The sequence below is a fragment of the Hemibagrus wyckioides genome, linkage group LG03, assembly GCF_019097595.1.
Source record: "Hemibagrus wyckioides isolate EC202008001 linkage group LG03, SWU_Hwy_1.0, whole genome shotgun sequence".
Classification (NCBI taxonomy): Eukaryota; Metazoa; Chordata; class Actinopteri; order Siluriformes; family Bagridae; genus Hemibagrus; species Hemibagrus wyckioides.
Genome location: NC_080712.1, coordinates 26,620,407 through 26,642,636, shown reverse-complemented (window position 1 = coordinate 26,642,636; position 22,230 = coordinate 26,620,407). Strand labels below are relative to the sequence as shown.

Genomic DNA, 22,230 nt, shown 5'->3' with positions numbered 1-22,230 from the left:
CATCAACAAGTTCTCTCTATCCTGCCATAAAAAATGTAGCAATTAATGTAGTCTGTCACTGAATGCGAATTTTTATGTCCTGTGACGCAAACAAAAGTGAACGAGCAAAACTCTAAAAACACAGATAGTCTGATCGGGAGTTCTACGTCTTTGTGGAGTTCTGTGTCCCCAACCTGTTTTATAAAAGGAGTAACTAAAGGATCGTTATGGGACGTAAGAGCAATAACGAGAACGTGAGCATAACACTTGCCATGTCAACAGGCCCTGGTTGGTACTGAAAAGTGACCGCGGAATAATAGTCCACGTATTTTTTAATTGTTTACATGAATTACTGTCAGATATTTTGGCCTGCCATGTTCGGTGAGTTCATTTCTGAGCTTATGACTACACATTAGGAGGAGAAATGAAATGATGCAAATATTTTCTGTACTGACACTTGAACAATAATGTAAAGCATATAATCTCACTAATTTATAAACAGCAGTGATCCTACTTCATGTTCCAGTGGCAATGATGCTGCTCCTCATGTTACCGTAAACATGAATCATGGTGATATAAAACACTCATGATGATGCAGCGTTTTTATGATTGGATAAACACTTTTAGTCCTTAGGTTAAGGAAGTCCCCATGTTTATCTGATTCATATGTTATTGTACCTCTTGGGGGGAGGGGGGAGGGGGGTTTAATCCAGTAGATGACTATAAAACCATGAAATATGACCTGGAGGCTGCACTTTACGCACATATCTCTATCAATGTTTCCGTTTGTTTCTGAGATTTTTATTTATTTCATTTGTTTCTCTTCGGAACAGGAGACCACTATAAGACTAAGGTGGAGCTGCTGGAACTACTTTTTCGTGTGTAAATAGACTGCACTGCTCTCATGAACACTAAACTGTGGCATTTAAGGACATGTGTACAGCTCAAACATGTACAGCCAATCATTTTGTTTTGTTTGGTTGGTTGTTTTTCCTCAAGAACAGTGGAATGTGGAATGCAGCTCGTGCTTCTCTGATCTCAGTTTTCTATTGTAGCTTCCCTTCTTCCTCTTTTTTACAATGTCCACTTCAGAGCCTTCCATGTCTTTAAACAATAAATTCAGCCTTTACTGCTAAAACATGAGTCACCATTCCTTTAACAAGTTTTATTATTCTAACATCTGATTCATTATGTGTATCTCTCCATGGTGCTGAAATAAACAGGTGAACTGATTCCAGATTCACATTCTTCTCTGTTAAATATCCATCCATCCTTTCTTTCTTTCTTTCTTTCTTTCTTTCTTTCTTTCTTTCTTTCTTTCTTTCTTTCTTTCTTTCTTTCCTTCTTTCTTTCTTTCTTTGATGAATTCAGAGAGTGAATCCTCACCAATTCCATTTATTTGTATAGCACTTTTAACAATGGACATTGTCTCAAAGCAGATTTACAGAAGTATAGAAACAGAGAAGGAAAAATGATAAAGTTTAAAGTTAAGTAACTATTTTATCCCTATTTCATCCCTAATGAGCAAGCCTGAGGTGACGGGGGCAAGGAAAAACTCTGAGATGATATGAGAAAGGAACCAGGCTCAGAAGGGAACCCCATCCTCATTTGGGTGAGACTGGAGAGTAAATAATGTAAACGTAAATAATGGCCTTTCTACAACAACAACCAAGGTCTAATGAGGAACTATTAGGTCAGTGTAGTTTCTGAGTACATTATAGACACTAATTCCTTGCTGTCGCAAGTTGACTCTCTCACCAGAGATCAGGCACCATTCCAGCACATGGTACCCTTAACCCACACTAACACAGTGTGAAAGAACTCAATGCAATACACATTATAGTAGCTCAAGCTGAATATTAAACCCACTGTACAATGCTTGTGACTTGTATTTATTGTTCTTTTGTTACATGATATGGCCAGAAATTTTGTGAACACCTGACCATTGTGTGTGTGTGTGTATAGTGGGGAAAATAAATATTTCATCTCTTGCTGATTTTGTAGGTTTGCCCACTCACAAAGAAATTAAGGGTCTATAATTGTTATAGTAGGTTTATTGTAACAGATATCAAACAAAAATCCAGAAAAAAAACACAATACAAATAAATAAATTAAGAAAAATGATTTGATCCCCAAGCAAAACATGACTTAGTACTTGGTGGAAAAACCCTTGTTGACAAGCACAGAGGTAAGACGTTTCTTGTACACTGTAATAAATGATTTTATGGCTCAGTAAAATCATGCGTCTCTTGCTAAAAATATTTTTGTAAAATTAAAAACTCATATTAAGTAAAATCTAATGTATACTCAATTTTTTCTTGTAAATATTAGATATCCAACAGACAAGTAAATTTGACTTGTGACTCTCTGGCATATTTAATCGAATTAAAAGAATTAATTAAAAGTTCTTAAAGCAAATTTTAAAAAATCATGTAAAATTTACACCGTCTTGAAGCGAGGAATCTGCGCATGCAAGGAAAGAAATCAAATTCAAATTTTATTTGTCACATACAAAATCATACACAGTACGACGTAGTGAAATGCTTATTACAACTGTCCTACATTTGAAGAAGAATTTAAAGTAAATTGTGTGGACATGAAAAGTATAGGGGATATAGGTAATAAAAATATATATGGAAAAGCAGGAAGAATAAAAACTATCTTAGTAGAAATTAAAGACATGATAAATTATGAAAAACACCAATAGTTATGTAAAGCCGATTGTGTATCGGATATACATATACAAATATATGTGTATATAAGAATATAATAAGTGTGTCTATAATATAAACATAATATAGAGATGATAAATAATAATATAATACAATATATTATACACAATATATTGTTATATATAATATAATAAAATAATATAATAGTATAATAATGTAATGTAATATGTATAAATATATAACAATATATAAATAATATATATATATATATATATATATATATATATATATATATAAACATGTATGTAGATAGAAAAAGTCAAATATAAATATAAATGTAATGACAATAAATAATACGGTATGTAAAGTAAATCCCGCGATGATTCAAGGCTTCTCCATCAGTTCTCGAAGGGTAAGTACTATTTAAAACCGCATTATATTATGGATTTTTAGATTTAATTTATTCAAGAAATGTCATTTCATTAGATGATTGTGTTGTCACTTAATTCTGTACCTTAGAGTACCTTGTAGTCAATGTTGCAGAGTGTTTAACAAGTTTTTAAGTTTAAACTTTAAGTTTCACATAAATATGGGTAAAAACCGAGAATCTGTTATTTAACTCGTGAGAATTTTGTTTAATATTTGTTATTTTGTATGGTTGTGCATTGCTCTTCTGGAAAATACGTATGTTGTGGCCACAAATTAACAATTCTTGAACACATTTTCATTCCCTCATTTTATATAAATCTTGCACAATATAAATCATTCCCCCATTCTCTAATTACTTGCATAACTGCGTCGTTGTGCATTTTCTTACAGGAGTCAAAAGTTGTTAATCTCAGCCCACCAATTAAAGATTTTCAGGAGAGATGGCCTGCCTTATTCTCCAAAGCTCAGGTAAGTTAAGCCATTTACATTATTGTAGATGTCACATTTTGATTGTTTGCTGTTCATATAAGGATACTTTTGTGTGTGGATTATTTAACGTATTACAGATTAAGGAGGAATTCCGAAGAATTACGGCGGTGCCCCCGGAGCAAACCTTTATGTCAAAACTAGATGGCTACACACCAAAACTCTTGGAGCTTTTAAAAGCTAAGGGAGGTGCTGCGGGAGTCAAGATACAGTCAACACTCAGTTTTATTCAGTATTGATTATTAGAAGTACATCTCTTTACAGGGCCATACCATTGAAAAAAAATGAGATGGCGTGAACCACAGTCTTACTGAATATCTTGGAGAGGGGGGCAGAGAATCTTGCAATGTAAGTCCCAGACATGTTATGCTAAACATTTCTGTCCAGTCTGTAAAATTGTCCTGACCATTTTTCAACTGTTTCTACAACAGTATAGCTTATGATGTTATTAACACTTGAAATTGGAGAGCCAGTGGTTTCCGTTGTTCTTGAAGGAAGGAAGGTTCTAAGCAAATGTGAAAATACTGCAAAAGCTTCTGCACTCCTGATGTCTGTGGTCATGTTTTGATACTGAGATTAAGAAGCTGTCATATCTATGCATGAAACTTCTGATGTTGGAGTTGTAATATGTGTTTAATATGTCATTGAACATGGATGTTTAACATTGCTCAAGCTGTTTCAAAATGTCTTGAAGTGATCTTAAGCTTCAAAGGTTTCTGTAAATGCTTGTTATTTCTTGCATTGTTATTTCTTCCCAATAAAACACTCTTAACTACCCATTGCCATGTTATTATTTTGTCACATTATAACAGTAAAATTTAATTTAATTTAAATTAATTACCAGCACTGCATAAAACAAGTAAAAATGTATTTAAAAGAACAACTGGTTTTACTTAATTATATTAATTATATCAGATTTGTAAGTGAAAATTACTCAATAAAATTTAACAGGTCAAGTTACATGTACTTATTTGGTTTGTTAATTTTACTTAATTTAGTTAAGTAGATTTGCTTAATTTTCATATGTGTGAAATTTACTTGAAAAATGTTCGTGCAAAAACTTGTTGTGAATCAACGTTTTTACTTGTTGTTTTTTTCAGTATAGTTGGTTACCAGGTTTGCACACATCTCAGGAGGGATTCTGGTCCACTCTTCTTTACAGATCATCTCTAAATCCTTTAGGTTTCTTAGCTGTAGCTTGGCAACGTGAAGTTTCAGCTCCCTTGATAAATTTTCTATAGGATTAAGGTCTGGAGACTGGCTAGGCCACTCCATGATCTTAATGTGCTTATTCTTGAGCCACTCCTTTGTTGCCTTGGCAGTATCTTTTAGGTCATAGTCATGCTGGAAGACCCATCCTGACCCATCTTAACTGTTCTGAGAGAGAGAGAGAGAGAGAGAGAGAGAGAGAGAGAGAGAGAGAGAGGGAGAGAGAGAGAGAGAGAGAGAGAGAGAGAGAGAAAGGTTTTGAACATCCCATTCCCTATATAGTTCCCCCTTTGCTGTTTTAATGCACTCCAATCTTCTGGGAAATCTCTCCACTAGATTTTCGAGCGTTTCTGTGAGGATTTGTTATCATTCAGATACAAGACCATTAGTGAGGTCAGACTCTGATATTGAGTGAGGTGGTCTGGTGCAGGTGACATTCCAGGTCATCCCAAAGGTGTTTAGTTGGTTTGAGGGCAGGACACTTGAGTTTTTCCACTCCACCCTTATGTCATGCTGGAACAGGTTTGGGTTCAATGAAGGGAAATTCTTATGCTACAGTTTGTAAAGTATATGCAACTTTGTGGTAACAGTGTGAGGAAGACCTATGTATGAGATGAGATTGTGTCTAGCATATTGTGTAGTGCTAATTGAAGAATCAGTAGTATTTTCATCATTATTATTATTATTATTATTCTTATTAATCACATTTTTTTTTTATTTCGCACACTCGTGCAGTCTCGTGCTGCAGTCTTGTGATTTGTCCTGCGTCATCTGTGTAATTCCTCCACTTCTCCACTAGAGGGAGGTATTTTAATGGTTAACCTGGAGAACTACAGTCGATTTGTTTAAAGCTGCGACGTGGAAAGTTTGAAACCTCGCTACGTGACAACATCACGCGGGCCTTCAGTCCATACTTTACATGTTAGATCTTTATTGGAGCATGTGTGTGAAGAGTGTGAGGACAGCTGATTATTATAAAGGTTAGTGGACTTGAAGTACAGGAGAGGGGGAAAAAAGGAGGGTGAAAGCCATGGACGGAGCAGTGGCTGTTCTTTTAATCTCTCTCGCGATGTTTGTGGGATGTTTTCTGCTCGGACTTATTCCATTACTGATCAACTTTTCCCAGGTAAGAGTAAAAATAAAATCCTGTCATATCCAACATGGCTTATTATACTCTAATACTATTCGCTAAAGCTGTCTAAGCGCACGAGACTTTTGGCAGGTTTAACCAGTCTGACGTAAATTAGTTTCATTTTTGTGTTTATTTTGTAAATATTCTCTGATAATCATATGACGTTTGTACTAGCATACACCTCATAAACATATATCATTTGAATGTATATATAATGCCTCTTGTGATTTTAGAAGAGTTTTCTATTTAACATTTTTATCCACACCCTAACAGCAGAAACAGCAGTTTATTACCGTGCTGGGGGCGGGGCTTCTGTGTGGCACCGCCCTAGCGATTATTATTCCGGAGGGGGTGGAGCTACTTGAGAGATCCTCTAGAGGTGAGTGAATTCTTCTTGATCCATAATAAACGCACACTCTTGCAAAGTTGATCTGTATTACTGATAAATAGACTTATAAGTGTAGAAAACTGAGCCAGATCTGTGTTGCTAAATCTTTAAAATATTAAATATTGTGTTCTCTTATCAGTCACCTGTGTTTAGATCTATCCTGATCCACCTTGAGGCTGATAGTCTGTATGTTATTTCTATTTATATTGTTTATATTGTTCAATACTGCTCTAATGTGCTCCTAACTGTATTATCTGATACAACATGATGCAATGTGATAATACATAATCGACACCTAAACCCTTTTCTGCAAAAATATCAAGAGCATCTACTTCAGGATCATCCTGCAGTATATAGTGTTTAAACACGATCTTAAAAAGGAAGTGCCAGAGAAAACCAGTCAGAGCGTATCAGTGAGCAAGATTCTGAGAACTGTGTGTGTCTGTGTCTACACAAAGGTATTTGCTAACACAGAGATGCAGAGAAGCTGGTTGCACGTGAACATGTGCAGCAAGACATGCGTTTCTTTCTTCATTACCTTTTCAGCATCTACACCTTGCTCACTAGTCTTTCAGTTTGTCTGCCTCGTGCTCTCTCTCTTTACAGATACTGTTTAAATGCCACGACGCCTTAAATTACAACTCACCAGCATAAGATCTTTTTTAAGTAAAACGTTCCCTGATGCTCCTGATTGATAATTAATACTGAGCAGGTTACTTATTTTAATCACTAAACACCACTTTTTATTTATATCAAAGGAAGATATATTTGGGGAAATATATTTGTCTGTATTGTGTCTAGAGCTGTGTCTGATTATTAATTATTAATAGTTTATTCACGTTGATTCATTTTGCAGATTCATTTTGCTCAGCTGTAACAGCTAGACTGAATGCCTCAGATGCGAATGCTACTCTCAAGCCTTCCACCGAGAAAGGACTGCGTCCCCACGTCTTCATTGGAGCGTCACTGGTCCTGGGCTTCACGTTGATGTTTGTGGTTGATCAGATCGCTGACTACTGTTCATCACATGGTAAACATCATGAGTTATTCTACGTTTAGGCATACAGCAACTCGCAGCAACAGAGCAGGCGGATATCTTTTTTTTTAGAGAGAGAGTTTGTGATTTCCTGTGTCATGAGCACTAGCAACCACTGGAACTATTTATGATTGCAAAGTTGAGAAAAGTTCAACTTTATGCAAACATGAAGTGGTTTGGTTCAGTGTCTACCAGTGAGTGTGAAAGCAGGAGAGCGCACATGGCAAAGAGCTCACACTGCTTCTCCTTTATCCTGCACATAGACACTGCAGAATTTTATTCCCAAACACCAAATCTCCCTCCAGACTGTTTCATTTTAGCAGCAAAAATAGATTTGGTATGCTAACTGCATCACCCATTGCTAAACATTATTACCATGGCAACCATTAGTAGTAAGGCCTCCAGGTTACTTCATAGTACAACAATAAATTCACTGTATGTGTGAACATAGATTTGCTGTGTTCTTTCCTGCAGGAAGTGATCTGTCATTAAGTTTCTGCTACATAATCTTGTTACACTCCTAGAGCATTAAGTCAACATTAGATGATTGGAATTGGATTTGCTGCACCGTTACCTAAATCATAACATTATATCAATATTTAGCTTTGCTTTGTTGTTTTAGTTTTGGTTTGTTCTCAATGCAAATCTTATGAGTATAACGGCATTCCTTCGGTCTCTCTGTTTCTAGTCTCACGTGCAAGCGTGTACAGCGGCAGCACCACAGCGACTCTGGGTCTCCTCATTCACGCAGCAGGTACTGTTAACAAATATTCATTTCATTTTTCATTTCATTGTCTGTACCGCTTATCCGATCTATCCTCGGGCCACGGGGCCATCTCAGGTGTCATCGGGCATCAAGGCAGGATACACCCTGGACAGAGTGCCAACCAGTCGCAGGGCAATCGCACACTACCGGCAATTTAGAGACTCCAATCAGCCTAGTAGCATGCCTTTGGACTGTGGGAGGAAACCAGAGCATACTCACCAAGCACGGGGAGAACATGCAAACTCCACACACACAGTGAGCAGGAGCGAGACTCGAACCCAGGATGCTGGAGGTGTGAGGCAAACTAAGCCGTGCCGTTTACATTACAGTCATGGATGTTAAATAGACAGTGGGGTGGGTTTCTGTGTCCCAGAAAGAAAGATCCAGACCACAGGAAATATGCAATGTTAGGAAATTTGACACTTTCTGCATCCCATAACTTGATGTGTCTGAAATATGTTCTCTATATATTTTCTGTCTGTGTCTCTGTACTGTAGCTGATGGGGTGGCTCTCGGTGCAGCTGTTGCTTCATCTCAAGTGTCAGTTCAGGTCATCGTTTTCTTTGCTGTGATTTTGCACAAGGTACGACTTCTCTAATCACAATTTACTCTCAGGGGCAAAAAAATCATGACATTTTTAAGTAAAAATGATTTTTCCTGCTTAATTCACCTTATTCATCGAATTAACTCAAATATACATTGTGTACAAAAAAGTGTTATTTTATAATCTAGCAAATCATAAAGCGTGGAAGCCGTGAAACCAAATTTGCACTGATTAATGTGTCATAATTTTTTATTTGTCAGCAAAGAAAAAAAAAACACTCTCTTTTATCATCTGTGGTCCAAAATTGATTAAAGCCATAAAGTCACTAGTCTCAGACACCTCTAGAAATATCTGGCAACCTTGGAAACGTGAACTACACGGTTTATTCGCATAACCTAGGGCTGAATACCAGTAACTTTCCTCACATAAATACAGACACAGCTTTAGGAATTACAGTCTGAATGTCTTGTTCTTTACTGTCTGTCCAGGCCCCAGCTGCATTTGGTCTTGTCTCATTCCTCATGCATGCAGGACTGGAGAAAAGCACAGTTCAGAAGCATCTGCTGGCTTTTTCATGTGCAGCGCCTCTGATGGCGATCAGCACCTACTTCATCCTAATTGCGGTAAGATGGCTAATGTGGTACTAACATGTACTGGCACTTTTCTATAGAGCAGGAGTCTCCAACACACTGCTCATAAACCCACTTTTGTGCAGCTCGCCTCAAGGCATATGGAATACACTGATCAGGCATAACATTATGAGCACTGATAGGTAAAGTGAATAACACTTATCTCCTCATCATAGTTGATGTGTTAGAAGCAGGAAAAATGGATACGCGTGAGGATTTGAGCGAGTTTGACAAAGGGCCAAATTGTGATGGCTAGACGACTGGATCAGAGCATCTCCAAAACTGCAGCTCTTGTGGGGTGTTCCCGGTCTGCAGTGGTCAGTATCTATCAAAAGCGGTCCAAGGAAGGAACCGTGGTGAACCGGCGACAGGGTCATTGGCGGCCAAGGCTCATTGATGCATGTGGAGAGTGAAGGCTGGCCCGTGTGGTCCAATCCAACAGACGAGCTACTGTTGCTCAAATTGCTGAAGAAGTTAATGCTGGTTCTGTCAGAATACACAGTGCATGACGGGCCAGGGCTGTTTTGGCAGCAAAAGGGGGGCCATGAATAGAGTACAAAAATGATCAAATCAAATTAACTCATTAAACCTGTTTAAATTCCATTGACCCTTTCCGCACATGCACATGCATCACATGGTTTAATACAGCTATTCATCAATCAATTTCTCACACAGCTAGCACCACATGGAAGCGTTATATAAACTTAAATCTATAAACAGAAAGTGAACCAGTTTGGATGAAGGATACAGAAAACACATGGCAGATCCTTTCAACTTGGAAGCTGCTGGGGATTCAACAGTGTTAGGAATAAAGGTATGATGCTGCGGTGAAGGAATCTATCCTGCTGTATGAAGATGCAGGACGAGCGAGCTGTAGATATTTCTTATTAGTACAGATGGCGTTTCAGAGTAAAGTACTGTTTAATATTTCCCATTGCACTTGCATATGAATGGCAAAAAAATACTATTATTTAATCACATAAAGTACAGTACAATTTCAGGTCTCTGTCTTAATATAACCTTCAATATCAAAGGTATTTGAAAAAATTCTTGCTGAGGCCATCAGGGTATGTGTCGGGAGACTTATAAGTAACAATTTGCTGATAAATAACAGAATCTATGTAAATGAATGAAATAATAACTGATAAATCTAGTCAGCAAACACATCTTGTTAAATCAAGTAACTCTGCTCAACAATTAACATGCTGCTTATGTGTATTTAAATGGATTTTTTGTAAAATATGACTGTTTGATATTGACAAGTTCACACAAATAGCTCATTTAGCTGGTTTGGTTTACAGCAATAAGCTATGTAAATAAATGTTACTAATAATAAAACGCAAGCCGTCATTTTGACAAAGTCGCTCTCAGAGGAAAAAAGGTTAGAGACCCATGATATAGATTTAAGCAGAGTTAATAAACTTAAATTTAGTTTATTGTGTCTGCTTTTGCTAGTTTGTTTAGTTATTTTAGAAATATATGCTTTTTCGTCATTTTCCCTGCATATAACACATCATTAGTGATGTAGCTCATGGTGATCGAAATAATAGTCATGCTATGGAAGATCAGGGTTTAGATAAGAATCGGTGTCCCATCTGAGACGTGACTCTTTTAAACATTTATTTTTTTTTATATCTGTGTAGACGGGTGGATCTTCAGAGCATCGTCTGGGTGCGACAGGAATCGGCATGCTGGTCTCTGCTGGGACTTTCCTTTACGTGGCTACGGTGCATGTGCTGCCTGAGATTAACAGCAGAGGACAGCAGAGATCCGGCCACGTCCACCACCACCATGCAGAAACAGGAGCGTACCATCACACGGGACTCGGGTTAATGGAAAGCATCACGCTGGTCGCTGGAGCTGGACTTCCTGTGCTCTTAGCCCTCGGCCTACCTGATGAATGAAGAACTGTTACGTTGCCAAAGGTGATCTGTAGGAGTGAATGTATTTTAATGCATTTCAGACTTGATAATGCTCAATGAATATTTATGATTCTTGTCTTTGTATTTTTGTTCCCCCATTTTGTAATCGTTTGTCAATCCCTAAACGCAGCGGTACTGAGTTTTTATATATCAAGCACACTAGCCATATTTGATTGCACTTTTTAGATCATTTGCAGTATTGGGTCTGGAACTTCAGGAACAATAAACACATTCAGATTTTTTTTCTGATGCAGTCCTGCATATTTTATAGTGGTGATGGTTTTTGTTCCGCCTACTGGACACTGGAATTTGGACACTTCCCCTGCAGTAACTCTTTGCTTCCGACACTGAAATCAGTAACGGACATGGCCATGCAAAAGTGCAATGAACGTTTCTGCGATTTCTGCTCATTTAGTGAAAACAGTTAAAGCAATAAAAACACATCTATATAATTCTGGATCCCACACTAAGGGACAAGCCACATAACAGAAATAAAGGTGGAGAAAAAACAGAGGAACCCCACACTGACGTGGAGGAAACCCGAGCTCAGGATTGAACCAGGAACCCAGGAGCTGTGAGGCAGCACCACTTAAACAAAAACTACCCCACATCACTGGAGTCTCTGTTTCTTCCAAACCTGCAATTTTCTGCTCAGTTAGCATTTCTGTCCTGATTGCTACGAACTGAAGCTATATAACAGCCAGTTATGATAAGATAAGAACAGAAAACAAAAACAGCCATTTCTATGAAATACATGACACAGATCAACCCACAAACATTTTCTTGAAGTTCCATTTACCGTTTTATTTCCCTAAGCTTCTCAAACACTAGATGAGTACCTCAATTTGTTCCATGTACTCGAAGATCTTACAATTTTTCCTAACCGGTATGACTTACACAGTTCCTCTCTCTCTCTAACACCAAGGCTTTCCTTTTTCCACTCTTTATTTTTATTTAGATGCTGCTGCTGTGGCTCAGAGATCATCACTGCATTCAGGGTTTTTATAACTCCTTTTCAATTTCCAGCCTGTATGTACACATCTGCTTGACAGCTGTACTGCGATGGGCCTCTACATTCAACACCGTTCATGCAGCATGCATGAGATTACATCAGCAGCGTCAGCGGTAATGAATGGACAAGGGTGAGAAGATTATGAGGTTAATGCAAGGTCAGGTTCTACAAATATATTTTCACAGCTACACGCAGAAATATTCCAGAGCCCTTGAAGCAGATGTGTCACAGTTGCTTTGCGTTAACGCTACAGGTGCCGTTACACGTGATTCAGTGGCAAGTGGGCTGCACCAAAAAGGTTAGTTTATTGACTAATAACAACAACAGTTCTTCTAGTTGTTTATGTCACCAGCAATGATCTGAAAATAAAGGCACAAATGGACTGAATACAGTCAGGTCTAAAAATATTTGTACACTGACAGAGTTAATCATTCAATTCAATTCAATTTTATTTGTATAGTGCTTTTAACAAAGAGCATTGTCTCAAAGCAGCTTTACATGAGAAACGACATAAGAAAACAACAAACATATAAACAGACAGACAGACAGTCCTAGATGTTATCCCAAGTGAGCAAGCCTGAGGCGACTGTGGCAAGGAAAAACTCCCTTAGATGGTATGAGGAAGAAACCTTGAGAGGAACCAGACTCAAAAGGGAACCCATCCTCATTTGGGTGACAATTGTGTGATGCAGATACAGCATGTGTATAGTGTTATGTAAATTAATAAGGAGGTTGTTGTCCACAGCGCTGCTTGAATATCCCAATCCTCACAAGCAGAACCCGGCTGGAGGTGGTCCATCTCCGGATGCCACTGGAGCCGGCACAGTCTCTGTATGCCTCGGGATGGGTAGAAGAAGGGAAACAATGGAACAGCATTAGCGTAGCTGTTGTTCATAATATTAGCAGTACTAGATGATAATGTGCATTTAATCAGATGTACTTGAGCACAAGGTTATGGGAAGTGTTAAATGTATGCCAGGCTAAAGAGATAAGTCTTTAGTCTACATTTAAACTGGGAGACTGTGTCTGAGCCCCGAACACTGTCAGGAAGACTATTCCAAAGTTTTGGAGCTAAATACGAAAATGCTCTACCCCCTTTTGTGGACTTTGATATTCTGGGAACTACTAGAAGTCCAGAATTTTGTGATCCTAAAGAGCGTGATGGATTGTAACGTGTTAGAAGACTAAACCAATTAGAGCCTTGTACGTAAGTAGAGCTAATTTATAGTCAATTCTAAACTTCACAGGTAGCCAGTGCAGGATTGATAATATTGGGGTTATATGATCATATTTTCTTGATCTGGTAAGAACTCTGGCGGCTGTATTCTGGACTAACTGTAGCTTGTTTATTGAAGATGCAGGACAACCACCTAGTAATGCATTACAGTAGTCCAGTCTGGAGGTCATGAATGCATGAACTAGTTTTTCTGCATCAGATACAGATAAAATGTTCCTAAGCTTGGCAATATTTCTAAGATGGAAGAAGGCTGTTTTTGTGATCTTGGAAATATAATTTTCAAAGGATAAGTTGCTGTCTAATATTACACCCAGGTCTTTCACTGTTGAGCTAGTAGTAAGAGTGCATCCTTCTAGGTGCAAGCTGAATTGCGAGAGCTTCTGTGTACTGGTTTTTGGGCCAATAAGTAATATCTCTGTCTTGTCAGAATTTAATAATAGGAAATTATTGGTCATCCAATCTCGAATATCTTTGACACACTCAGTTAGTCTAGACAAATTAGATATTTCATCTGGTTTTGATGAAATATATAACTGGGTATCATCGGCATAACAATGGAAACTAATCCCATGCCTTCTAATGATGTTACCCAATGGAGGCATGTATACTGAGAAAAGCAGAGGTCCTAAAACTGACCCTTGTGGGACCGCGTATTTCACTGGCACTACACTGGACAGTTCTCCATTTAAATCTACAAAGTGGTATCGATCAGACAGGTAGGATCTAAACCATTTTAATGCCTGTCCCTGCATACCTGTGTGATTTTGTAAGCGATCTATGAGGATATTATGATCTATAGTGTCGAATGCAGCACTAAGATCAAGCAGGACTAAAATGGAGATGCAGCCTTGGTCCGAAGCTAAAAGCAAGTCATTTGTGATTTTAACTAGTGCAGTTTCTGTACTATGAAGGGGCCTAAAACCTGACTGAAATTCTTCAAGGATATTGTTTTCCTGTAGGAAGGAGCATAATTGAGACACCACCTTTTCTAATATTTTAGATATAAACGGAAGGTTTGAAATCGGTCTGTAATTCGATATTACATCAGGGTCTAGTTTCGGTTTCTTAAGAAGAGGCTTAATAACTGCTAGCTTAAGAGATTTTGGGACATGACCTAGAAATAACGAAGAGTTAATAATATTTAGAAGAGGCTCTCCAGCTGCATGTATCACTTCTTTCAGCAATCTGGTTGGAATTGGATCTAGCAAACATGTTGTTGGTTTAGCCGTGGTGATAAGTTTAACTAGCTCTTCCTGCCCTATGCTGGTAAAGCATTGTAGCTTTAAGTGTGGAGCTATAGGCTGGTCTGGATCACCGGATGCCGTCAGTGGTTGAACATCCAATATTTTGTTCCTGATACTATCGATTTTATTAGTGAAGAAATTCATAAAGTCCTCACTACTAAACTGTGCTGAAATACTCTCTCCAGAAATCTGATGCTTTGTTAGTTTAGCCACTGTACTAAATAAGAATCTGGGATTGTTCTGGTTTATTTCAATCAGATTGCTCAGATGCTCAGCCCTACCAGCTTTTAGAGCCTGTCTATAGTTGGCCAGACTGTCTTTATACGCAATTCTAAAACTAATTTGGTTTTTCTCCACTTTCGCTCGAGGTTACAGGTTGCTCTCTTGAGGGCATGAGTATGACTATTGTACCATGGTGCAGGTGTTTTATCTCTGACCTTTTTTCACAGTATACTGGAGGTATTTGTACTGGTGTTACGGGGATGTAGTAGTTTAGTGGTTAAGGCGTTGGACTTCTGATCAAAAGGTTATGAGATTGAATCGCAGGTCCACTGCTGGGCCCTTAGCCCTCAACTGCTCAGTTGAATAAAATGAGATAAATTGTAAGTAACTCTGTATAAGGGTGTCTACCAAATGCCAGACATGTAAATTAATCATGTTATCAAGCTATAATTCATGGGTGTGTGCATCAGATTCAGTTGATCTGTGTAGGAATGACAGCATTTTACAGCAGCCCTTTTGAAGAAGCCAAAAATAATAATAAAAAATAGAAGCTGCATCATGGCCATGGCTCTTTGCAAGAAAGAACGCAGTGTTGACCTCAGGAACACCAAAAGACCTAGAAGGCCAGTGGAAAACTGTAGTGGATGACAAGAATTCTTTCCCTGGTGAAGAAGATGCCCCTCAACAGTTTGCCAGATCAGGAACCCCCTCATGGAGGTAGTGGTATCTGTCAAAGTCAAAAATCAAGAGAAGACATCACTAGAAGAAATATAGTAGGTTAGATTTAAGCCTCAAGAACAGGAAGACCATCTTTAAAAAAAGAAAAAGAAAGAAAAGAAAGGAACTGGTCATGATCTGAAGTATACCACAATTATATGGGTCCAAGGCCAGTGGAACCAGTTCCCTGGTATTTATTGATCAGCCTCATCAATGACTAATCACTCATCATGTTCTGCAGAGGTCAGGTCTAAGCCAATTCAGCATGCATTACATTTGCTCCAAGAACAAACAGGAACTGAAAATAGCTGCAGGAAAGTCATAGTAGAGGATCACCAGGGAAGAAATCCAGCATCAGGTGATTGATTTCCTATGTTTGTGGATACTGCTGGAAGTTGTAAATTTCCTGGTGGGATGGGTGGGTGTGGGTCTATCTGTCTGTGGGTTCCAGACATCAGGCAGACAGACTGTAATTGATTTGATACCAAGTTAAAATTGCTGATTTAATTCATTGATCATCTGTCCCATTACTTTTGCTCAGAAAGGAGCTCACAAAGAAATCTAAAAATATTCATCATCTAGAATAGAATAGACTTTTGTCACATACACATTACAGCACAGTGAAACCTCCTTCTTCACATATCCCACTTTAGAAGTTGGGGTCTGAGCACAGGGTCAGCCATGATACAGCACCCCTGGAGCAGTGAGGGTTAAGAGCCTTGCGCAGGGGCAGCTTGGCAATGCTGGAGCTTGAAACTAATTTCATGTCCAAATATTTATGGACCTGATTGTAGAATACCTACTTCACATTTCTAGCATTTGGCAGACGCCCTTATCCAGAGTGACTTCTCTCATTTATACAACTGAGTAACTGAGGGTTAGGATCCTTGCTTAAGGGTCCAGCAATGGCAGCTTGGTGGCCCTGGGATTAAAACTCACAGACTTCTGATCAGTCCAGCATCTTAACCACAAAGCTACCACTAAGACCTACTTCATTAGAAATTGTTGGTTTGCAGTACATGAACTTCCTCATATCTAGCTTATGACTTGGTTCAAGTGGTTTTAATTGGAATTATGGCTAAATATGAACTTTATAGTTTTGCTCTTTCACTCCCTGGTGCAATAATAGAGATGATGAAAGGTCATTTTGGTCAACAAGCTGAGTTTAATTTAAAATATAATATTAAATCCATACAGTGGGTGCAGTTTGAACATGTTATGGGGTTGTTATGTTTGGCATCCACTTTATAGGTTCTTCAGAAATCTTAAAAAGACTTTATGTACAGCATATCAAAGTGTTTTAGGCCAAAACCTTAAATTTTCCAATGCATCCTTACAGAACCCTGGGAGAACACAGGCAGATAGATAAACCTATGTGTATAAACACCAGATTAACAGGAACTCATAATTTAGCTTAACAATCTTTGTACTAAGAAAGAAAAACCAAAGAACTTGCCTATAAATACAATAAACAGATTGCTTCATAATTAACACCTTATAGTGTAAGGTGACTGATGGAGGTAATCACTGTGAGTGATCAGTTTATGAAAAAGCAAATCAGAAAATGAATATGAAATGAAACCAGCCAAGTGTTTCATCATACCTTAAGCATAGAGCTTGTCTGCACTTCCTCTGTAGTATATCGCTCAATCCCCTTGCTGCAAATCTCCAGATGTGGAACAGTATTTAAACATCAACTTGGCTCTTAAAATCTGTTTAGAGTACACTGGAGGTTTTCGATATATAAAAAAAAATATATACCACAGCTTTCAGAACTACAAATAAATAGACACACCGACACGAGTTTAGCAGAGAATTCGGCTCAGATTTTATTGCTGACACTCAAAGCCAACAAAGCAGCCTGCCAGTTGAGTGTGCGGAATCACTGGCATGATGGGAAAAAACCACACACACACACACACACACACTGGCAAATGGCAGCTATTAAAAGAGCATACTGACCTTTTCAAAAATGGAAGAAAAAAAAAATGGACATCCTCTACATTTTCCTCACACAATACTGATGTGATGGGAGGGGGAAAGTTGCAGTATACCTTTAAGGCTTCATGTTTTTTTTGTTAAGAAAAACCAACAGATAAAAAATAATAATTATTAAAATAGCCCTGGGGTACCTGTATCTACCTTAAGGTTTTAAATTAGTACTACCATGTCTTTAAAATAAAAATGTTAAATATAAAAGTCTAAAATACAACCCAATTTACAAATTCTTTTTCAAAATCCTTCTATTACTATATCAAATTGAACAAAAACTCTAAACACTCAGAAAGAACGAGGGGAAAAAGCACAAGCTAATAAATTGTTCATTTTGGCTTGCACTATGGCTTTTTAAACTGAACAGTTCATAGTAAGTTTTTTTTCTTTTCCATCGCACGTACACGATGTCTGTTCCAGGTTTCTACAGAGCTCGGTACATGTTCTTCTGCATAAGTGATATTTTCTCTTGAGGCAGAGCTGCAGTACTGTTCAACTTAAATTCCAAATCCATGTGTTTCCAAATAGCACAGGTTTTGGCAGTGTTTCTGTCCTTTTCCCCCTAGAAAGCAGTACGTACTGAGTAAAGAGTATTAGATCATTGCCCTAAAGCCAAAGGACAGTGCAGCCCCCAGGGCCAGACCTAAGGACAGGAAGAAGGCCATGATGGCTCCGGCTGTCTCTGCTTCGTGCTGAGCCACTTTCCTGTGGGACAAATCCAAAACAGCAGCATGATTACTACATAGGAAATGGAAAAATGAGTGTGCATTTGTGGTGTGTGTCTGTCCAGTTCAGGAAGGGTTCTCACGTCCAGTGTGTAAATCGGCCATTATGAATTTGAATCAGATGCGAGTCAGTGTGAGATCTATAACTGTTGGATAGTAGAATAAGATCGGGAACAAGTGGCCGTCGTTTAACACTTTCCGCTACCGCTTTCCATCTCTCTTTAGTAAAAGCACATTTTACGAGCTGACTGATCAGACAGATGACTCATTTTTTAAATGAACTCAGACCTATAATGTTTTGGTTTTCTAATATTCATTGTGTAGCACAGTAACGGCAGAAAACGATCACATCCTCAGAATCATTTACAGCTGTGGGTGTCATTGCTGTGTTCCCAAACAATTAAGTGCAAAAATTCACACCTTTAGGAGTTACCTTTTGGGTTACCCAACACCATAGGTGTGGCAGATTTCCCCAATAAAACTGCTGTTCTGTGAGAACATTTCTAACAGGCTCCCTGGTGTCAACAATTTGGGTATAGAGCTTTTTTTTTTTTTTTATATATATATAAATAGTATAAACTCTGCATACTCACTTAGGTCCGAAGCACATACACAGGCTGGCCAGATAGCCGTTGCTGAATGAGAAGAGGATCATGAACACGATGTACCAGGCATCATGAGTGAACACCACGGGAAGGTTGTTCCTGGGCTTCACGTTACACAGAACGAAGAGGGGGACGAATATGACTCGAGCCAGCACCAGCACAGGAAGCCACTTGCTGTCTTTACCAGGCTGAAAAAACAAAGCACGGAAAAATATTAACACCAGAGATCCAGTGCTCTGTAAAGTCATACTGGTTATATAAACACAGAGAATCATCTCAGCACAGAGGCAGAGCACGCGCTCAAAAAGGTAAATTTGGTTTAAAATGATACTAATATGGAATTATCAAAAAAATTGAGCACTAGATTGGCTTACATCACTGCCTGTGTTTTCTCTGATCGCAGCATTATTACATTCTCAACTGAATGTATTGTCTCACTGAACAAGATTCTATTATATTCAATATTTTATATCCAAATCATAATGCGTGACTAGAGTCAATAATTGTAGTATGGACTGATTTATTGGATTAAATGACTTCTTGTCTGGGCAAACTTTATCTACACTTCTTTATTTCCATCGCTGTTGCTCATTGGCTGGTGTTGGAGGCTTTGTTCATTGCCCTTCAAGCCAGGACACAGATACATGGCATTGTCGAGGAAAGCTTCCCTTCATGCTGAAGCAAAAACTGAGTAAAAGCTTAGCACGTAACACTTCATTACTCACTCAACTATTCTTTTCATTATCGAGAAGTTGAGTCATTTCTGGTTAGATCGGATCTTCGATCTAACTAGCAAGAAGTCCAGTTAACATGACTCAACTTCTAGTGAACTGTACATGGATGACCGGGACATTCTTCTCATTGTTGCATTGTTGCTTTTATGCACATGGACACGAGTCTGACTCGCACGTTCCTGTATTCACTATTAATCACCAAAATGATTAGCTTCGAGGCATAGAATAGTCTGTAGCTGGGATATTTAAAAATAAATCTTCCTAAGTGTTTCACCAGCTGGATCATGCAGCCTCCATGATGAGTCCCAAGGCAAAAATAATACAATAATACATTATACTACACAAGACTTGATTCATAATACAACCTACTTTATCAGGTCTTTTTGGAAAAGATTCATTTCCTTCTTCTCTTATGATGCTCACCTCAACACGGTGTAATTTAAAATAGTTCTTTAAGTTCATCTATCCAGTGCAATTAGCAAACACTAAACTAGCAGTGCTTTTTCACAAGCTGGAAAGATTCTAGTTCATAGCAGTCTGTGTGCTTGTCCTTTGTTTGCTTTATTATTTAGGCCACCTCCTGGTCCTTGTACCTGCAGGTCTCAAAAACAAGATAATATTCTGCTTTCCAGTGAAGGATATTTATTAATTGGATCTATGCCACTGCTCTGTTTCATTTTTTCACTAATTAAATTAGTTCATGGATCTAATGATAGATCTGGCACTGGCTTATCTGTGGATCAGTCTAGCAAATATTTTTTTTTAAATATTAATCTTACTCTTGTTGTAGTACAAAACCAGTGGATCTTTTCACAAGCTGGGAAGACTATAGTTAAAGATTTTTTAGCCTTTTTAATACAAAGGATGTGCTTGTGCCTGGTTTGTTATATTATTAGCGGCCACCTGCAGGTCCTTGTACATGGAAGTCGGACAAATGGGATGCTACTGCTTTTGCTCTGCTTCTGGCAAGGTGCAGGATCTTTACTGCCTGGACGCCTGCCATCACGCCATCTCATTCTCTCTGATGAAAGGCTTGGCAGATTTTTGAGTCTGGAGAAAATTTTATTTAGTTACTTAGGGTCTGGCCTTATTTCTATAGTTACTTGTGGTCCTTTATTGATTATTTTTAAAATCTTCCAAGAATAACAAAAAGACTGCACTTCCAAAAAGTGCCTAAATTTGAGCTCTGAATCAGTGGACAGTGATGCTGAAGACCTACTGCTGTAATCAAAAAGACTTCACAATGTTCTTTTACTAAACATCAGGTTAATACGTTTATACTACAGAATCAGTACTGCAGTGTGGCAGCAAGGGGGTGATGTCGTGATGATTCTTTCTGTCCTGTTAGTGCCAGTTTAGATATGTATCTCTCTGTGCTTTTAGGTGACAGCTGAGCATGAACTTGACCTGTTTTCATAGCCTGGAGCTCTGGCAAAAGCTCTGCCTCCTGTCTTCCTGCACACAGAGGCTCTACCTCCAGGTGTAGAAGAGTAATGATTCCTAATCCAACTAAATGCTTCTGGGTTTCTGTAAAGCTGACCCCTATTGTGAAAAACACTATATAATACAACTATGATTGAAATGGTGTTTGTTTTTTTTGTTGTTGTTTTTCCTCTCACTCTCTGGTCTTTGTTACTGTAAAAGCTGGACTGTTCCATGGAAGGAAATAAAGTGCTCATTTAAAAACACATACACACAGTTGCACCAGATGTTTGGATTGTTTTTGTCAAGTGAAACGGGGGCTTGGAGCCAGCACGCTTTTTCCCCTAACAATAAAACATGCACTTACCCACATAAACTTTGCAGTTAAGCTTCGTCCAACCCAGTCCATCAAGTTAAAGAGCAAGAAGCAGAACACGGGAATGAAGTACTTTTCTAGGGTTAGCAGTGAAACAGGAAGCCAATGACATTAGAATATGATGAGCAGTGGAATTTTTTGAAAAGCAATCTTTCAGAAAAACACGCTTACGCCAATCACCACCGTCTTCCCCAGTGGGCTGGACTTCCACAGTTACAGCAGGAAATATTCCAATAGTGATGGTGAAGACAAAGCACACTGAAAGGGCCATCACCCAGATCTAAAAGGGTTGGGGTACAAAAACAGGTAAGCATCAGGGCATCTTTTAGGACACCAGGACATGGCCAATGTGATTGGACACCCACAAACATTAAACACTGGGAAACTCCTTAAAAAAAATACCTTTTTAAAGATGGCAAACACAGAGGTGTTATGTGCAGTCTCTTCATCGGTCAGACTCACTACTGCCTGCTTCTCCTCAGAGTGCTCTGTAACAGCAGCATCCACAACCATCAATGACATCATCCCTGCTGCTTTCCAGCACAAATTTAAACACACCATACAAAAAGTGTAAATAACACCAGAGTGGAAAGCAACATGGAGAATACACACTGCAGGGTCTCAAGAGGCTCTGGCTTCATCGAAAAGCACTCAAATGCAGTGCCAAAGAGAAGAGAACAAACATGCCAGATGGTTTGGAAATCTCTGGGTTGGATCACTCAGCTTGCATTGAGAACTTTTTCAAAAGGAAG

General features: G+C 38.5%; 2 protein-coding genes across 9 annotated transcripts in view; one reads left to right on the top strand and one right to left on the bottom strand.

Moving 5' to 3' along the window:
* The first annotated feature begins 5,579 nt into the window (after positions 1 to 5,579).
* LOC131346800 (zinc transporter ZIP9) lies at positions 5,580 to 21,437 on the top strand. 5 transcript variants are annotated; one of them, XR_009203667.1, is made up of 10 exons: positions 5,580 to 5,901; positions 6,181 to 6,286; positions 7,152 to 7,325; positions 8,020 to 8,085; positions 8,595 to 8,680; positions 9,130 to 9,264; positions 10,914 to 11,195; positions 12,151 to 12,361; positions 12,458 to 12,502; positions 21,064 to 21,437. XR_009203667.1 is itself a non-coding variant. In XM_058380461.1 (8 exons), the coding sequence occupies exons 1-7, from the start codon at positions 5,806 to 5,808 to the stop codon at positions 11,172 to 11,174; spliced, it is 924 nt and encodes a 307-aa protein (XP_058236444.1). In that variant the 5' UTR covers positions 5,580 to 5,805; the 3' UTR covers positions 11,175 to 11,195; positions 12,151 to 15,734. The 5 variants fall into 5 exon arrangements, 3 of the variants coding, with proteins under 3 accessions (XP_058236444.1, XP_058236434.1, XP_058236455.1); XR_009203666.1 differs by lacking the exon at positions 21,064 to 21,437 and having other exon boundaries at positions 12,458 to 15,734; XM_058380461.1 differs by lacking the exon at positions 21,064 to 21,437 and having other exon boundaries at positions 12,151 to 15,734.
* Positions 18,068 to 22,230, bottom strand: part of slc29a1a (solute carrier family 29 member 1a) — a 21,104-nt gene continuing 16,941 nt past the window's right edge. For all 4 annotated transcript variants that reach the window (XM_058380412.1, XM_058380421.1, XM_058380430.1 and 1 more), the window contains 5 exons: positions 21,881 to 21,966; positions 21,650 to 21,758; positions 21,470 to 21,555; positions 18,935 to 19,134; positions 18,068 to 18,321 (listed from right to left, as the gene is read on the bottom strand). In XM_058380412.1, the coding sequence (XP_058236395.1) occupies positions 18,210 to 18,321; positions 18,935 to 19,134; positions 21,470 to 21,555; positions 21,650 to 21,758; positions 21,881 to 21,966 (593 nt within the window). In that variant the 3' untranslated portion in view covers positions 18,068 to 18,209. The remainder of the gene's footprint in view (positions 18,322 to 18,934; positions 19,135 to 21,469; positions 21,556 to 21,649; positions 21,759 to 21,880; positions 21,967 to 22,230) is intronic.

Bases quoted from the DNA above. Each gene is read 5' to 3' on its own strand.
- LOC131346800 (XM_058380461.1), top strand. From the start codon at position 5,806: ATGGACGGAGCAGTGGCTGTTCTTTTAATCTCTCTCGCGATGTTTGTG. The intron at 8,086-8,594 runs GTACTGTTAACA...TCTGTACTGTAG, and splicing joins TCTCCTCATTCACGCAGCAG to CTGATGGGGTGGCTCTCGGT. The intron at 8,681-9,129 runs GTACGACTTCTC...CTGTCTGTCCAG, and splicing joins TTGCTGTGATTTTGCACAAG to GCCCCAGCTGCATTTGGTCT.